Source organism: Panthera tigris, chromosome B2, assembly GCF_018350195.1.
Source record: "Panthera tigris isolate Pti1 chromosome B2, P.tigris_Pti1_mat1.1, whole genome shotgun sequence".
NCBI classification, from domain to species: Eukaryota; Metazoa; Chordata; class Mammalia; order Carnivora; family Felidae; genus Panthera; species Panthera tigris.
Window position 1 is genome coordinate 62,026,490 of NC_056664.1, and position 18,323 is coordinate 62,044,812.

The 18,323-nt window shown below is 34.6% G+C and overlaps 1 protein-coding gene across 2 annotated transcripts in view; it reads left to right on the forward strand.

Moving 5' to 3' along the window:
* Positions 1 to 18,323, forward strand: part of LOC102972589 (adhesion G protein-coupled receptor B3) — a 361,405-nt gene that overhangs the window by 34,035 nt on the left and 309,047 nt on the right. For both annotated transcript variants that reach the window (XM_042986617.1, XM_042986618.1), the window contains 2 exons: positions 14,260 to 14,409; positions 15,197 to 15,272. In XM_042986617.1, coding sequence (XP_042842551.1) covers positions 14,260 to 14,409; positions 15,197 to 15,272 — 226 coding nt within the window. The remainder of the gene's footprint in view (positions 1 to 14,259; positions 14,410 to 15,196; positions 15,273 to 18,323) is intronic.

The window sequence follows — 18,323 nt, forward strand, 5'->3', positions numbered from 1 at the left end:
CAGGGCGAAATATGGGCTCTTCACCTTCCTGGGTGTGTTGGCATGTCCCTCCACCTCCAGTAGCCACAGACTGTCCCTCTAGGGAACTGCTGAAGTTCTTACCTACATTTAATACCCTGTGTTTCTGTTTGTTTTTTCTAATCTCACTAGTATTTCACAAAGCAGACCAGGATCCCAGACTTCTAGGCAGATAATATAATTAAACCTAAAAATATATTTGTGCTTTGCCTATTTTAAAATGAGTTTCTTACCCAATTGTCTTTGTAGTGTGATGATTCTAAAGACCCAACAAACATTTCAATAGTATTTGCACTTCTCTATCTTAAGAAGCTACTCTTCTCTTCCTTGTTCTTATTAGTCATTAGTCAGATCCAGTTAACACACAGGAATCTTTTCTGCTTTACTTTTATAATTTCTTCTCCTTAACATGTAATACATCACCTGTAGTCTACAAAACTGCATCAATTATCCCTATAGATGCGTCAAATAATTCTGTAGCAGAATTATATACTCTGAATTTACAAGTGAATTATTCTCTTTGTCATTAGAATACTGGCTTCTGAACAGTCAAAACTATTTTTCTGCTTTTCTTACCTACTTAAATATTTCATATGAAGAGTTTTAACTTTAGAAATAGAACTACTTATGTAGCTAGTTCAATGTGTTTTCTTCAATATGATCTTCTGATTTGGTTTGTGGCATGTGAATTTGAGAGAGCAGGTGTGAGTGGGTGTGGTTGTGTGTGTATATTCTAAAATATTTGTCAGTGTTCAAATCTGAAATGCAGTTGTTTTAGACACTATTAAAATTTATACTCTGGGCTTAGGGGAAAAGTAGTATTGTTGTTTGTTTTGTTTTGTTTTGCTTTGCTTTAAGTTAGATCAAAGTATGAAGATGCCTTTTAATAGAAGTTAAACTAAATTGAGTACCCAATAGTAACAAGCTTTAAAGAATATATAACTATATACAGGATAATATTCTATTTAAGGTTTAGCTAATAACTACAAAATAGAATGTTATAGTTGTAGGGACTAAATAATTCATAAGGGAATGGTTTACTTTGGATAATTGGTATATATCCATATATATATTCTGAAATCAAAGCCTGATACATTGAAATAGGGCTCTAAAATGCAGTAGGAATATAGAGGGATATTAATTTAGACAAAGATGCTAAAACATTTTCTTTGCCACTACAAAATGTTTTAATAATTAACTTCAACACCCACTTGGGCTACTTTATTACTTTTTGGAATATGAACTTTCCTCTTTTTGAAGAATCTGTCTTTGTTATTTGGTAGCATTAATCATTACCTCTCTTTTTTCTAGATAGTCTCCTTTTACTTTCCCCAAACTCTTTGCCCAATTAATTAACTTTGCCTAACTCCTTCCTTTTTAAAATTTTTTTCTAAAATATAATAATATTCTTACTAATTAAGGTAACCTCTAATGTCTTTAAAATTATTCTAAAAATCCATAATATTTCAAAAATATCATAGCATATTAGAAATATGGAATATAATTATTTACTTTTTAAATTTCTTAAAAGTAAATATATTGTGTAGTATAATTTCAACCACATAGATGAAAGAAAATTGTAACTGGTATGCCTTTTTAAACTACATGTAAGTTATAGTGAAATAGAGCACTCAGTTTAATCCCAGAGTGTGTATTTTTATGTGTTTGTGCATGCACGTGTATGGAGAGGAGGTGTAAATTATTGTTTAGGGATTTTTTTGTTTTGTTTGTTTGTTTTTTGGTTTTAAGATCCAAAGACCAAAAATGTTTTCTGAACTTACAGGAAAGAAATGATGTTTACAAATATAGAGCTCATGTAAGACCTTTTTTCCACCAGTCATTCTTTAGTTTGTTTAGATTAGATTGTGAACTCATAAATCTTTACTATCATGCCATTAGAACTAAAGAACATTTTTGCAACATAATGATCCAAAACTAGTCTGCAAAATGGGATTGACTGTACTTAGTTCAGAGTGTGTCAAGGGGCCAAGTGAGGTAACACACTATTGCTGGCACTTAACTGCTCAGTAGATGGTCTCTTGTTACTGCTATTTGTTCCTCCTTTTTCTTCAAAAAATTAAATTTGGTTAGGCACATATGTCTAACCTCAGTTCTTATTTTGAAAAAGGCATAAGGCTCATGGTTTCCTTTTGGTAAGATGAAGTGGCCAAAATTCTACAAACAACTTGAAATCACCTCTTTGTTCTTATATTATTTTAGAGTCATGTGCTAAACCTTGCCCAGTACCCCCTCCCCAGTTAAAATTAGTCTTTTGTTCTTCATTTCTTCTTTCATTATATCAAATCAATAGTTATTAAGTGCCTGCCAAATACCGGTTATCCTCTGGGCACAAAAAGATGAGCCAAATATATCTGGTCTTTGTCCTTATGGAGGTTACATTCTAGTAGGGAAGATATTAAGTTTTTTTTTTAATTGTATTTTTTTTAATTTATATCCAAATTAGTTAGCATATAGTGCAACAATGATTTCAGGAGTGGACTCCTTAGTGCCGCTTACCCATTTAGCCCATCCCCCCTCCCTGTTTTTATATTATTTTTGTTTCCCTTCCCTTATGTTCATCTATTTGGTCTCTTAAAGTCCTCATATGAGTGAAGTCAGAGATATTAGGTTTTTAAATATAAAACTTATTAGATAAATGGGGCATCTGGATGGCTCAGTCAGTTAAGCATCTGACTCTTCATTCAGCTCAGGTCATGATCTCATGGTTCAGGAGTTTGAGCCCCTCATCAGGCTCTGTACTGGCAGTGCAGAGCCTGCTTGAGATTCTCTCTCCCTCTTTCTCTGTCCCTCCCTGCTCTCTCTGTCTCTCAAAATAAATAAATAAGTTTATTTTTTTAAATCTTATTAGATGAATGAAGATATAATTTATATTATTATATAAGGAAAAATGGAAAAGAAAAACTTTTAAAACCAAAATGCATATAGATAAATAAATAAATTCATAGACGTATTTAAGTTGTGGTAAATGATATGAATAGAGACTAACCAAGATTTCCAACTTAGATATGGGGGTAGTAGTTGCTCAGTGCTAGAAAGTTCTTTTTGGCATTCAGCCAAGACTTGATGTTGAATAACAATTAACCAAGGGAGGGGTTGGTATGAAATGAAAGAATGCAACTGTGATTGGAGAGTAGTTGTAAATGGGACAAGTCATGCAATAACATTGAAGAGAAAGTCAAATACCAGGTCATGGAGACCCTGGAGAGATTTTGTATTTTATACAAGTGTAATGGGAACTCCCTGGGGAGTAAAATGATTCAACTCTGCTTCAGAAATACTCTCACTGCAGTGTGTAAAGTGGCACAAGAATGAGCAGTGAATATAGTGACTTTTTTAATTTAAAGACTTGATGGATTATTGTGTAGCAGTCAAAGTAAAGATAGTTGAGATAAAAAGACAACTTTAAGATGTGTTTTGGAAGAGAAACAGCAAGCACAATGATGAAGGAGATTCTGGGGATGAAAATATGAACATGTCAAGGATAACTTCCCATTTTCTATCTTGGGGAAAGGGTGGGATGAAGGTCCCCTTTATAGATATGGGGAAGACTACATACTGAAAGCATATTTATATGCTGGCTGAGTAGAAATCAAGAGTTAAGCTTCAGATATGCTACATTTAAGATTCCTGAAGACAGTGAATTGAGTAGTTCAGTAGACAGGTTTGGAGTTCAGAGGAAACATTCTTATTACCTACTTGGCTCATATTTAAGATATTTATGTGAAATAAATGTCTTATTGTAATCTCTTGTAATCTCTTGTCTCCCTTGTAATCTCTTTCTGTGTCAGGATTTTGTCTTTTCTTAATTTTGGATCTTCCACCATATTTTACCCAAGGCAGAGAATGGTTGAGATAAAGGATAAAAGGGAATTGGCATATATTGTGTCTTACTATGTACAGGGAATGAACCAACTGCCTTCAACTAATCCTCATGAAAGGCTACTGATTTTTACAGATGGTCAAACTGAAGAGCAATTAAATATCATGCCAAAGATCACAAAGTAATTGGAAAACTAGATCTTTTTTTTTGTCTCCAGGGCACAAAAGTGATCACATTGTACCCTATTTCCTTGTATTGAGTCTTTGGTAGACCTTATTCATTAAAAATAAAATTAAATTCATTAAAAATAAAAAAAAATATGTGAGGACTTGTGTCAGACCTACTGTATGTTAGGATCCTTTCATACAATGATAAATAGAGAAAATACCTTTTCTTTTTGAGCTTATAATCTAATATAAAAAAACAGACAATAAACAAGTCTACATGATCTAGACAATTTTTAACTGTGAGCAGGGCCATACAGAAAATAAACAGGATGATATAATAGCAATGGCAGGGAAGGGGTGGTGGTGAATTTCTTTAGCTAGGGCAGTTAAAACAGACCAAGTTAGCAGAGACTCAAGGATAAGAATAGAAAATAATGTTCTCGTTAGAAAGGAAAAGCCCTGTGGTGGAAAAGAAAAGACCTGTACCACTTGATCTGGGTCAGTAAACAAGCAGCCATGTATAATGTGACTGCAGAGAGAGAAGCCAACCCATGCAGGGCCTTGTAGGCCATTGTATAAGATTTAGATTTTAGTCCAAGAACACTGGCAAGCCATTGAATTATTTCAAGTAAGGGAACAACATGATCTGATTTATATTTTTTAAAAGATAACTCTGGTTTCTGAGAGAATAAATTCAGGGAAAAAGAATAGAACCAAGAAGGCCAGTTAGGCAACTCTTGAATTCATTTGGGTTAGAGATTCTGGTGGTTTCTAGAGGGTATTGGAATGAAGATGGAGGGAAGGGTAGGGTTTTAAGACATTTTCTAGCTCTAGAAATAATACTGAGAGCATGTGTTAATAATGGATGTCATAGGAGGCAAAGGAAAACCATAAGTAAAGATGACCTTTAGGTTTTTGGTTTAAACATTTGAATAAATGGTGGCACCTTCTATTAAGGTGAGTGACACTGGGGAAGACAGTGGTTTGGTGGTAGGAAATCAAAATTGGGCAAGAGTTCTGCCCAATAAACATTTGTTGAATTAAAAAAAAATACAATACTGATCACAGAAGACAATTAAACATGATTAAACATCATGTTTTCTTGCATGACCATTCATTTATGAATTGTGTATGGCTGCTTTCATATAATACCAGCAGAATTGGGTAATTGCCTAATGGCCCACAAATCTGAAAAAATTACTGTTGAGCCTTTTATAGAAAAAGTTTACCAATCTCTACAATAGATCATGTCCTGAAACTAATCTTAGAGTATTGTTTCCATTTTTTTTTTTAAACCAAACCAATGGCTCTTCTCCATAATCTTTATAAAACCTTTGACCCCTCATAAAGCCAGTTTCTCCTTATTAAAATGCATCTCTCCATTCTTAACTTAGTTCATGATTGCAATTTTCTTCTCTCTCTCCACTGATTTTTGGTGTCTTTTTTTTTTAACTTTATGTATTTATTTTGAAAGGGTTAGGGGAGGGGCAGAGAGAGGGGGAGAGAGAGAATCCCCAGCAGGCTCCATGCTCTATGCTGAGCCTGATGAGGGGCTTGATATCTCAACCAGAAGATCATGACTTGAGCAGGAATCAATAATAGGGCGCTTAACTGACTGAGCCACCCAGGCACCCCATAATTTTTTATGTCTTTCTATGTTTATTTCTCTTTACCCCCTAAAGTGAGCCTTTCCTAAACTACATTTCTCAGCTTTTTTTCCTGTTATCTTCTTAATATCTGCATAACTCACCATTTCACTTCTTGTGGATGTTGGCAAAAATGCCAGCTTACCAAAGAAGCTTTCCTTATTTAGTAAACCTTCTCAACCTCACTCATTATCTATCATATCATTTATCATTACTGACATTCTGGCTAGTTATATTTGTTCCTTGTCTTTCTCCACCTCCCCCCCCACACCAATCCCAGATATCATGCCAGTCCCATGAGGGCAAAGACTTTGACTTTTTTGTTCACTGGTTTATTTTCAGTGCCCATAACTGTGCCTGGCATGTAATAGGTGCTCAATTAATATTTGCTGAATAAATGAATCTGCTCATTATATTCTCTCTTTAGGAGGACTTATCCATGTCCACATTGTCAATTATAATTTCTAATTAGAAGGCATCTAATTATATCTTCAAATTCTAAATTTGATCATGCTCTAGATCCCTTAGCCTACAATATCTTATTTTGCTTTTTCTCCTATTTCTCTGCCTAAACCTTTCTGTCCTATTAGAAATGTTATTATATCTCTAGGACATATTAAGTTTCCTTGCTTCATGCCTTTAAAGTCTCACGTCACTCCTCCTACCCAGATGCTACTGTTCTGATATGTATGAAACATTACACACCTTTTTCAGGCTCTAGATTCGCAGAGCATAGGCAGTTTCCTCTTCCTTTTGCCATACTTAACTGTCAAACCACAGCTCAGACCATACCTCTTCAACGAAGCTTTCTTTAGCCACGCGTGTTCCATCTCATCCTTTATTTCTTTTATGCCACCTCTCTCAATCTAGCATCATCTGAATTGTTTGTTCCCTTACTAATTGCATGTATTCCCCACTGTGAGCTCTTTAAAAGCAAAGACTTTGTGTCTCTTGTTCACTTGCTAAATACTCAGTATCAAAATAGTGCTTAGAATATTCTCAGGGCTCAATAGAGATTTGTTGGGTGAATGAATTTCCAGAATGAATTTCTCGGTCTACAATGATCTCTTTTCCCTTTTCACCTCCTGGCACTGTCTGTTGCTATTACTTTTCTGGGAATGGATGAGTCACTATCTTGGGACGTCCTTGAATTGTTGGCTTTAGTTGTTTGCTGCCTGCATTGGTGCCTAATTCCTAGTAGGTCCTTGGCTTAATTCTTCACTAGTAATACTGAAAGTCCCTTAAATATCAAAACTTTCTTATTATACACACACATGCATATGTGTGTATATAAAGAGAAAGAAGTTAATAATGTTGCATGTACAAAATATTTCTCTCTCCCTCTCTCTCTCTCTCTCTCTCTCTTTCTCTCTCTCTCTTTGTCTCAATACTGAGTTGATTATCATCTGATGATCCTTCTGAAGGAATCCTGTTCTTAATTTAACTGGTTGGGAGAAGAGGGAAAACTGCTTTCCTAAAAAATTTTCTATATTGATTTGTTTTTACTATTCAGGTATACATACAAGAATGATTAACCATATCACATTTTATTTTTCATTCGTGTTAGGAGTAAAATCATGAACTACTTGTGTAGAGAAGATGAACATTTTTTTAAAATGACTGTTTCTGTAAGACTGTAAAACACTCATTCATACTCTTTTTGAAAACTAAAAGAAAAATGGTGGAATCAGCTCAAATATCCCCACTATATTCAGTGTAGTACTGAAAGAAAAGGTGGGAAGAACATGTAATAGATAACAGAATAAGTACAGAAACTCATGTGTTTTTTAGAATGTGTTTCTCTTTAAAGGTAAATTGTAATATTTAAAAATAGCTCTTCAGCATATGTCCAGAACAGATGTAAGCATACTTTTTCCACAAAGGGCCAAACAGTAAATATTTTAGGATTGTGGAACATACAGTGTTCAGTGCAGCTATTCAACCCTGCCATTGTTGCATGGAAGCAACCCTGGACTGTAAGTACATGAATGGCTATGGCTGTATTCCAAGACTTCATTTGTGGACACTGAAATTTGAATTTCATATAATTTTCACATGCCAAGAAATATTATTATTTTTTTGAATTTTTTCAATTATTTAAAAATGTGAAAACCATTTTTAGCTTGCAAACCATGCAAAAAATAGCTAATAGGACAGATTTGGCCTGTGGGCTATAATTTGCCAATTCCTGGTTGAGACGATTTAGCTTTAATGAGAGTCACATGTAGGCTATGGATGTACCATGGGCATAGGCATGATTACATGTTGGGGAGGTAGGGGTGACCTGAGAGCAAGCCACGGGAGTCCTCCATGGAGAGCACTAAAATCTGGCAAAAGTACTGTGAGCAGGAATAAGAATGTGCCCTGCTGTGCAGAGTCTCCCAGGCTTGGATACAAAGCAGCCAATGGATAAAAAGCAGAGTCTGAAGCTAATGATTCACAAGTAATTTGCAAGTTTTTTTAATTTTGATGCTGGAAAGGAATATGCAAAATGGTTAAGTATTTAAAGTTTCATTATACATAGTAAGTCATTAAAAAGTAACAAGTTGAAAACCGTGTGCTCAATATGCCATATAGGTCCTTTTTTGACTGCCCGTCTAGTTTGTCTACTTTTAAAAAAAATCAGAGGATCCTACTTTTTCTCTTAAAAAGAAAAATCTGTAAATTCCTAAAGAGAAGAGTATTTCTCATCTAAATCTCTGTGTGCTGGTCCTGGGACTTGGGGATGCTTCACTCTAGTGGTGATGGCGGGATAGAACTGATAAGTGCTGTCAGAGCACTGGGTCCTTTCAGATGCCCCTGCCTAGTGGTTCCATTTCCTGGGAAGCCATGGCTGCACGCTACTTTCTAGCAAACCTGTTCTTTCTCTTGGGCTCTCAGCATTCCAATCTTGGCATTTTGGGAAAAGAGACAGAGTAAATGGGGGAGACGGGGTAATGAGAAAAACGACCAAAACTGGCCGTTTGATTGTCTGTTTCCTGTAAACCACTCACAGGAATGTGATTTTTCATGGAGATGTTAGAACGTAAAGATATGCTGGACAAATTAAAGTACGTGTCTGTTTGCCCTTTTGATAATCACCATTCTTCAGTAGTATCTAATTTTGATTTCTTGCTGGACAAGTGAGAATAGCTTCATTTCCTCTCATTGAATTATTATGTCTGTCTTTTATATTTAGTGCAAAAATATTACAGTAAGACAAAGTAAATTTGCTGCTGATTTGTTAGGTTAAGATCAAACTGCACCACACAGTGCAAAATCATATACTTCTGAGTAGGCAAACTGAGATTTGAATCACAATGTTACCACTTTAACAGAGTCTACTTCCTCATTTGTAAATGAATGTAGGGATAATAACAATGAGGATACTGATAATAATGACACCTCCTAGGGTTGCTTTAAATATTAAATAAGGGTTGTTTTAACTATTAAATAAGATATCACGTGTAAAGCACTTGCCTAAGTGCTGTGCTAAGAACAGTGCCTAGCACAGAGAAGATATTTGATACATACTTGTTGAATAGATTAAGGAATGTCTAACAAATGCCAAGGTCATGGCAACTATTCAATAAATGTCAGCTGTCCTTCCTTTCCCTCCCAAATGCCCTCAGTATTTTATAAAGCACTCAGCATTTCTATATAAATATAAAAACCATGACTTTTTAAGCCGCTAAATGCCAACAGATAACACTACATGTAGGCTTTGCTCAGCCCCTCTGTGCTTGCATTAGGTACACAAACAAAACTAATTGTTGCTTTCTAACACACTGATGCAGTGCATACTTCCTTCCCTGCCATATTTTTCGTATGGGATATCAAAACTGTGGAGTGACTATCTAGTAATATTGAGTGATGTTTTCCACAAGCAAATCCATTTTGATAACTAGCCAATTTCCTCATATTGATGAGTCAAGACCCAATTTGTCAGTTGTTCCCTCTGAATCAACATGAAAAATGATGCAAACTTTAAATATTTTGGAAACGTCAATATCCCTTTTAAGGCATCTCTTAAACTTCTTTTTCTGTATCCATCTACACTTTTGTTTATGATAGGTTCCCTTGTTTGGGAGTTTCCGCTACTCATTTATACGATGTGAATTGCTGCACTAAGTTAGGTCACTGCATAAGGGTAGTGCTTTTGAAGTTCTCTTTGCAGACTGTGGCCTTGGCTGCAATGGCAATACTGAATCTGTCACCTAGGATGCAGTAGGTTTCTTTTCCAACTGAGATTTTTAACCTGGCTGACTTTGTGTGGCCAAATAACCAGAGAACCCAACCTCTTCCCTCTGGAAGATTCTATTGGAAAAGGAAAGGGAGAGGGACAGAAGGATGGAGACAGACATAGAGATGGAGGGAGACAAGGAGAGAGACATAGAGGTGGGGAGAGAGAGAAGGAGAAGAAGCAGCAGGAGGGAGGAGGAGGGCAGGAGAGGGAGAGAGGGAGGGAAGAAAGGAAAGAGAATGAGTAAGAAGGTACCTTAGCTCCCTAGGTGACACATTTAAGTACTAAAGGATGAGCTCTATTTTAAGTATAATCCCTACCTTTGGTTAAATGCAATCCCTACCTTTGGATAACCAACATAAACTTTTAAATACATAATCTTATGCCAAAGTCACTGAAGCACAATCAAAAAAGAATGTCTTTTGGGCACTTGGGTGGCTCGGTCAATTAAACCTCTGACTTCGGCTCAGGTCATGATCTCACGGTTCGTGAGTTCGAGCCCCACATCGGGCTCTGTGATGACAGCTCGGAGCCTGGAGCCTGCTTTGGATTCTGTGTGTGTGTCTCTCTCTCTTTGCCCCTCCCATGCTTATGCTCTGTTTCTCTGTCTCTCAATAATAAATAAATGTTTAAAAATTTTAAAAAATAATAGCTAACACTTACACAGCATTACCCACATACTGTTCTAGGCATCTGACTTACCTCTTGACACGTAGTAAGTTTCATCTTCCAGCATCTCAGTGAGGTGGATAATATTATTCCCATATTACAGAAGAAAAAATTGAGGAACAAAGAAGTTAGGCAATGCCCAGTGTTGCACAATTTATAAGATGGACATGAAATTTGTCTTCTAAAAGGAGCCTTTTGGGAGTGGTAGGGTATGCTTTCCATAATTACACAAAATAGCAAAGAGAAACTGGGACTGGCCCAGAAAAACAAACAAACAAACAAACAAACAAACAAACAAGATATTATACTCTACAATATTAGGATTTGAATCCCAGGCCAGATTCAGAGTCCAGACTTAAGCCATCTGGAAAACTGTGGTTTTTCCCTGTTAGCTCTCATTTGCCCATTTTCTCATCCCTCCAGCATTCATCGGTGTACTTTGGCTCTCTAGTCTTTTCCTTTTACGTGCCTCCATTCTTGTCCATGATGCAACTGCTGCATCATATTAACTAACCTGAGCCTTTGTATGTGGGCCATTCACATTACCTGACATGCCATTACGTGACAGAGTTGCCATTCTCCAGAACCTCAATTAGAGCAAAGTGCTAAAACCTCGTGATTTTCCTCAGGGACAAGGTTCAAAGCTCCACCCTGCTTTGATGAACCAAAAGCAAAACAAAAACAAACAAAAAAACCGACCTTGTGCTTTTAGAGTCTGCAAGGATTCCTTATGCTTTCTCATGAGGAGGAATTTTATGCTGCATATCCAAACTCAAAATGAAAGTTTTAAAATTGGAAAATGAAAGTGCAGCTGGTTTTGCTGCAAGGTTTATCAGTGATGAGTCACCTATTTTTATTGCATAAGAAATCAAATCTAGTGTTGTAATGAAAACACGATACAGTGAATTTAGGATAATTCTTGGAGCATTCGAGATGTGCCTATTTGTTCAGGGACACTGTGTCCTTTGTGGTTTCTTCTAAGCACTTTAATCTTCTGTAAGAAAGGCGTTTTCTCAGTTTTTGAGGAAAGATGCTCTATTATCTAACCCCCCACAATGACTGGTTTTAATGCAGCAATTACTGCAGGAACAGAGTGTAGACTATGCACTTATGCTTTGCATTTATGTTCCTTTGTCAGCACTGGACACATATTTGTATAAACTTGGCATAGTTTAAAGCATTCACTTTTAATCCTACCTCTTTGGTATTCACTTAACATCTGAGCTTTCCAGTTCCCTAAAGACTACATCTGAGTTTTACCTAAAGGTTTTGGACACTCAAACTCAGTGAAGGAGGGAAGAGATTGAGGATTGGATTGGTCCAAGTGTCTGGTACAGGGACTGAAAGAAGGAGGAAATAAAAGTCATCTTTGAACTATTTTTGCTATATGGAAATGGGTTTTCTTGTTAATCATGTCAGGATCATGAAGAACCACAGTATCACCTAAGGCATCTTCCTAGGTAGCTTTAAGGTAAAGATGTAATATTATAAATATTTTGTATTTTAAAGAACGTGTATACACTGATAATTTGAAGGCTAACATTTGAATCTCATCAGCCTATGAAGTCATATCCTTTTTTATAATGCATTTATTGAAAATATCATCTTACTTTAAGAATTACATTTCTACTAAAATCAATGAATAAGTGTTTGTTTTCATGTACTCCCTATGCTCAAGACTGCAATTTAGAGGACTTCTTGCACAAATTAAATGCTGATCCTAATTGATTTTTATATTTGTTTAATCTAGACTGTGTTCAAAAGTACAATATAACCTATATAGTCATAATTCAATAGCCAGTGTACCATTGATTGAAGAATGAGTGCATTTCATAATATGAGATGCATGCATGTTTAATTCTATCATTTTTGTATATTTAAGGACATGCCATTAGTCTAGAGCTTATTCAGGATAAAGTGATAGAGTTGGTAAAGAATGTGCTTCCTCCATTTGTTACTGCTTCTTTTTGGTCATTTGTTTTTTGTTTTCTATCCAAGGAATATAGTAACAGAGGAATTATTAGACTTCAGGGTTCAACAATTTATCTCTTATTTATTTTCCCTTATAACAGAAACCAATTGTGTGACAGTCAGAAACATCTTCATTTCTTTTCATCAATTTTTAGAGCAAAGAGGTGAAATAAATTTCCTCTAAATATCAAGAAAACCAAAGTGAGAGCCAAGGAATTTGGAAGTAAATGAATTTAATTTTGCAGATTAAATAAAACTTATAGGACCCTCAAGAAAGAATGTGCTACCAATTTGCTGACCTGTCCATCTAATTGCAGTGGAGGATTTGGACCTTTTAGGACATGTGAACTGGGTTATTTATGGACAACAAAGACTATATTGTTTGAAAAATTAAAGAAAGCAGAATAATTATAGCTGTTATTCAAAACCAGCATGTAACATCCATAACTAATTTATGTGTTACCCAGCACCCTCTTTCTTTCAACATTTAGTAGCAAAATCCTTTTTTAAGCTTATTATGTCAAATTACAGGCCAAATGAAATTTCATCCTATGCTGATAATGGATGTCTATAATAGCCGAAAGAGCTTTAGTAAAGTACGATAATACATAACCATTTCAATTTGGAACTAAGCCAGTGTTGCAATATATTTATACAACTAATATTGTTAAATTTCTAATTTTCATTCTCTCGATTTGAATTACAAGTTTCTTCAGAATGAAATCCACTTATGAGGAGCTGGATGGTTTCTTACTTTAGCTTACTATTGTAATGGCTGCTATAGTTTTTTTTTCATTATCTATTTAAATCCTCCATGAGATACCTGAAACTTTCATGTAGAACAAGTATGAACCTCTGTAAAAGTTGTACAAATTACATTTCTTAATTGAAAATGTATATAATTAATAAGTACTTAAGTATTTATAATTTTATTATGTATGTATATATGTATATATGTGTGCATATATAATTGTTAGATATAATAAAAAAAAATCAGGCATTACCAAACATATCATTCATGACTTTTTTCAATATATATTAAAATACTTATTGCAAGTAAAGACACAATTCTACACTCCAAGTATCCATTTATTACTTTCAATTACGGAGGGGGCTGTTTTAAAAAGTTTGTGTTATTAATCTACTTGATAAATATTTTTGCATATTACACTGTCTCTGTGGTTATAGCATTACTGGTGCTTTATTAGTTGGATTATGACAGTTCTGTCTTCAAGAGTAATATGCCTTTGTTTTCCATGCCTTCATGGTATCCCATTTAATCCATGAAAAATTTCTTTCAAAGATGACATTCACATGTAAATGCAGAAAATTTGTTCCGAGAACAAAGTTCAGATATAAACACAAATTTCAGTCTATGAATCAAATGTGTTAATCAAAATGCTTAGCAAAAAACACAGTATGAACCTATAACCATTAGAATGGAAGTCAACTCTGAACAACCGCGTGGCAGTACATGCTGCTCTCAGAATACACCCCATTGACCATGTGTACGATTCCTGGGGAAAGCAATAGAAATCTAAATTGATAAGTAAAAGAATTGGCAACCTTAATGATTATTGTCTAATATTAGGAAATAAGTCTGTTTTGTAGCTCTAATAAATATAATTTGGCTCAAAACTTTTTGAATATATTGCAAGGTGTAATTTGATCAATTTTGATTCCACTGAAAGATCTTAGTTAACATTATTACTTCTTTTCTAATAGTGGCTAGCATTCAGAAACTTCCTGCAGCATCTGTTCTAACAGACATCAACTTCCCAATGAAAGGACGAAAAGGAATGGTTGACTGGGCAAGAAACTCAGAAGATAGGGTAGTCATTCCAAAAAGCATTTTTACTCCTGTATCATCAAAAGGTAAATATGTGACATAATTTGAGCTTTGAACAAAACATTTCTAATAAGGTTATTTAATAGTACACTAGATACAAATCTGCTTATGTTAAACAACTTAGTCTGCAATCATGAGTCTAATTTTGTAAATACAGAAGACTTACACATAGTCTTTAAATCTGAATTTACTGGTGGAAAGGACCTATTAAAATGGAAAAATGCAAATTATAGATATGCCCTTGACATAATTAAGTCTCAGTAATGTCAGTTTTATCCCAATGTAAAGCATGTGGCATAATATTTTAATTTGAGGTATGGAAACATACCACTTTCTACAGTCATTTTTAATTTTGCTTTGGTTTGTAGTTATTATTTTGGTATGTAAAGGCAAATTTAAGAAAAAATTAAGTTTTAAGAACATCTCCAGAAGCCTCTAAAATTAATGGCTACTTTCAACAGCGATGTTGTAGTCTTGATTTTTACCTTGGAGATTTTGACCATATATCTTAAACTCCAAAAGAAAGTTGTCTCTGAAGCTCCTTAGCTGCACCTACAGCTGCCTCTGGTCTCAGCCTGGTGAAGAAAGGTTACTTCATAAGACACAAAGCCACTGAAAACACATCTTTTAGAGCTACCATTAATATGTATGGTGTGTGGGCTTATCTGCACCATGCATGGTTAAGAAAACATTTCTTCTACTCGGCTTTGCATCAGCAAGTACTGCAATCCCCTTGTAATGAGCAGATTAAAGTTTTATAAGACAGTATTTTTCTTGTCGTTTCACTAATATTTTTAATTTCATTCTTTCTAGAATTAGATGAATCATCGGTATTTGTTCTTGGAGCAGTCCTATACAAAAATTTAGATCTAATTTTGCCCACTTTGAGGTAAGCTACGAAGTAATAAGCTGTTATAATCTTTGTAAATTATTCCAAAAATGTGATTATAGCCCATTCTATGAAAGTAGTCAAACAAGCTTTGTTAATACAAAGAGCCTTTTCTTAAATTAAATAGAAAATACCAATTTAATGAACAGCTTATTAGCATATTATGCACTTCAAAACAACTAGAAAAGACAATTTTGGTCTCTGATTATAGCCCTGCAATTCTTTTATAACTAATCATGACTTGCCTTAAGACTGAGGGAAAAAAATAAGAAAAAGAAAAAATTGAAGTCTCTGTAATAGAATGGGTTGTTTTAAAATTAATCTGTCTTCTCTCTTTATTTGCACTTAATGGTACTGTTCATCAGCATTACATGAAATTAAAGGAGTGCCACGATGACTGGGAATGCATGCTTTGTTCTTCATTTGCACAAGATCTCAATTTGCTTCTAAATAAATATTCAATTATAGCTACATTAAGAAAAAATGCTGTTGTTCAATTAGAGAACTATTTTTGGAAGAAATCCATTGATTTCTTTCCTCCCAGACACTAAAGGAAACAATTACACATAGCAATTCTACCAACATTAATTTATTTGCTCTATTGTCTTAACTACTTTACCTGATCTCACAGAAAACATCATTCACACCTACTTGGGTAGTGATGCTATCACTCAGGATGACCCATTTCTTTCATTTCACCCCATCTCCTTCAGGAGGTCTGAGACCAATGGTTTGTTTTTTTGTTTTTTTTGTTTTGTTTTGTTTTTTGGGTTTTTTTGGGTTTTTTTTTGTTTTTTTTTTAGTTAGCACAACAGTGAGTTGTGAGCTCTTACTCACACCCTCATGAATAAAGCTTCCACTTTTTAGGGAAGAAAGGCTGAATGATCTGTACAGTTATACCTGGGGCATAACAAATAGCATTGTAAATAAACACAATTAGAGTTCAGTCCAACAGAAAAAAGCCTTGCAAGGAAGCAACTAAGTTTTCTGCAGCGGCAGTGACTAATTATGATTCTTTGGGAGAAATCTTTCCATGTGCAGCAAATTATTAGTATATTACTTGGTGAGTCATGGAGTGACCCTCTAGATGCAATGCAGGTTCACATTCAACCAGAAAGACAACTATGGGAAGTGTAGTTTTAACTCCTTTTTCTTTGGATGGAATTTGGGCATTCTGAATTTGAATCAGTCCGTATTTGCTTTTGTTCTACCAACAACAGATTTCAAAACAAGTAAGTTTTCTCTCAACTTTTCCACTGGTTTGATTAAAACACATTGGTATGCAGGATTACAGATAAAATGGATTTCTGGTTACATGCCTCTAATTCTGTGTATTTTGTTTATTTGAAAAGAAATGTGGTAAAGTTAAACGTACCCAGATACTCAAAGTTAGACCCTCATTTCCATAAGGAGTTCATTTGTATGAAGCTAATCTTTCAACAACTCTAGACTAGACGCTGACTTGGAATCAGATGACTCGGGTTTTAAATTTAATTTCACATAACAAGAAATTTTTAAACTTGCCCCAGTCACTCAGCAAGTGCCTTCCTTTAGTTCAGCTGTAAAATAGAAGCACCTTAATAAATAAATAAACAAATAATAAATAAATAAATAAATAAATAAACAAACAAAATATAAGCAGCGTGATGTGCAATATCCACCCTTTTTGCTGCTGAGTGATATAGTGAATGCAAGTAAAATATTCAACATAAAATGCTTTAGATAGTGAATTACTTTTTTTCCTACAGAACTAACAAAGTTAGATTGTATTATGATTAATCATGTTTTGTATAATACCATGGAACTCACTCACTTAAATAAAGCCAGGTTATTCCATACTTCTTAAATTTATGGTCAAGGGAATTGAAATTTTATTTAGGGTAGACTACTGGGTATTTTAATGAGTGATTTAATGGATAAAGCAGGGAATTGTCCAGAGCAGTGACTCCTGTAATACCATCTGTGAAGCAAACGGATTTAGATTAATTTGGGGGCAAATCATTGAACTTTTAATATGTAAATTGTGAAGTTGAACTCAAAGGTTCTTTCTGACTTCAAAATTTCCTTGTCTTTATTGTAGTAAAATTGTAGAATTGTGCAGTTCTGATATATTCTTTAAAGTCCTCAACAACCTTTATATAAGAACTCTGAATATGTATACCTAGTCAGAGTTTCTATGTATAAAGTAATTAGGTAAATGACCAAAGGAAAACAATATTCACATTTAGATTCATTGACAAGAAATAATGATAATGGAACATGCAGGATTAGATGTTTGTTTAAGTACTATTTGAAGGTGAAACATTAGCATTTACTTCTCCTTTTCTTTTATTTTGTACAGTAAAATGTAACCATGAAGCATTCTCAGGCATGCTTTTTTTCCTTTCAAAAAACTATTTCAGAAAGTTGAGTTAGTAACTGTACAATTATAGATCTGCTAAGTAAGAATAAGCCTTTTAAACGACAAGAGTTATGTCTTTGTTTCAAGTCACTGAACAAACATTTACTAAGCTGCAACCCAGCTAACCTTACTGGTCTGAATTCTTTTACATCTGCTTTACTGTTGAAACTCCAGAACAATGCTTAGTAAGTAACAAAGGTCCCAGAAATGTTTACTGGAATAATTAATTGTCTTATCTGATAGAATATTCTACATAAGCCATTTTTAAAATAATTAGATACATAGACATTTATGGTATATACCGTACAACTATTTTAGGAGCAGAGGAATAAAATATATATATCTTGTTGTTTTACTGTATAAATTGTACTATGTGAATTGAACCCAATAGGAAAGGGAATATTTTATTTATTTATTTTTTGTTAAAGCTTATTTATTTTTGAAAGAGAGAGAATGAGTGGGGGAGGGGCAGAGAGAGAGAATCCCAAATAGGCTCCACACTCCACACTGAGCCTGACATGGGGCTCAATCCCACCACTGTGAGATCGTGCCCTGAGCTGAAGTCAAGACTCTAACACTTAACCTACTAAGCCACCCAGATGCCGCAGGAAAGGAAATGTCTTCTTATTCATCATGAAAAAAATACTCAA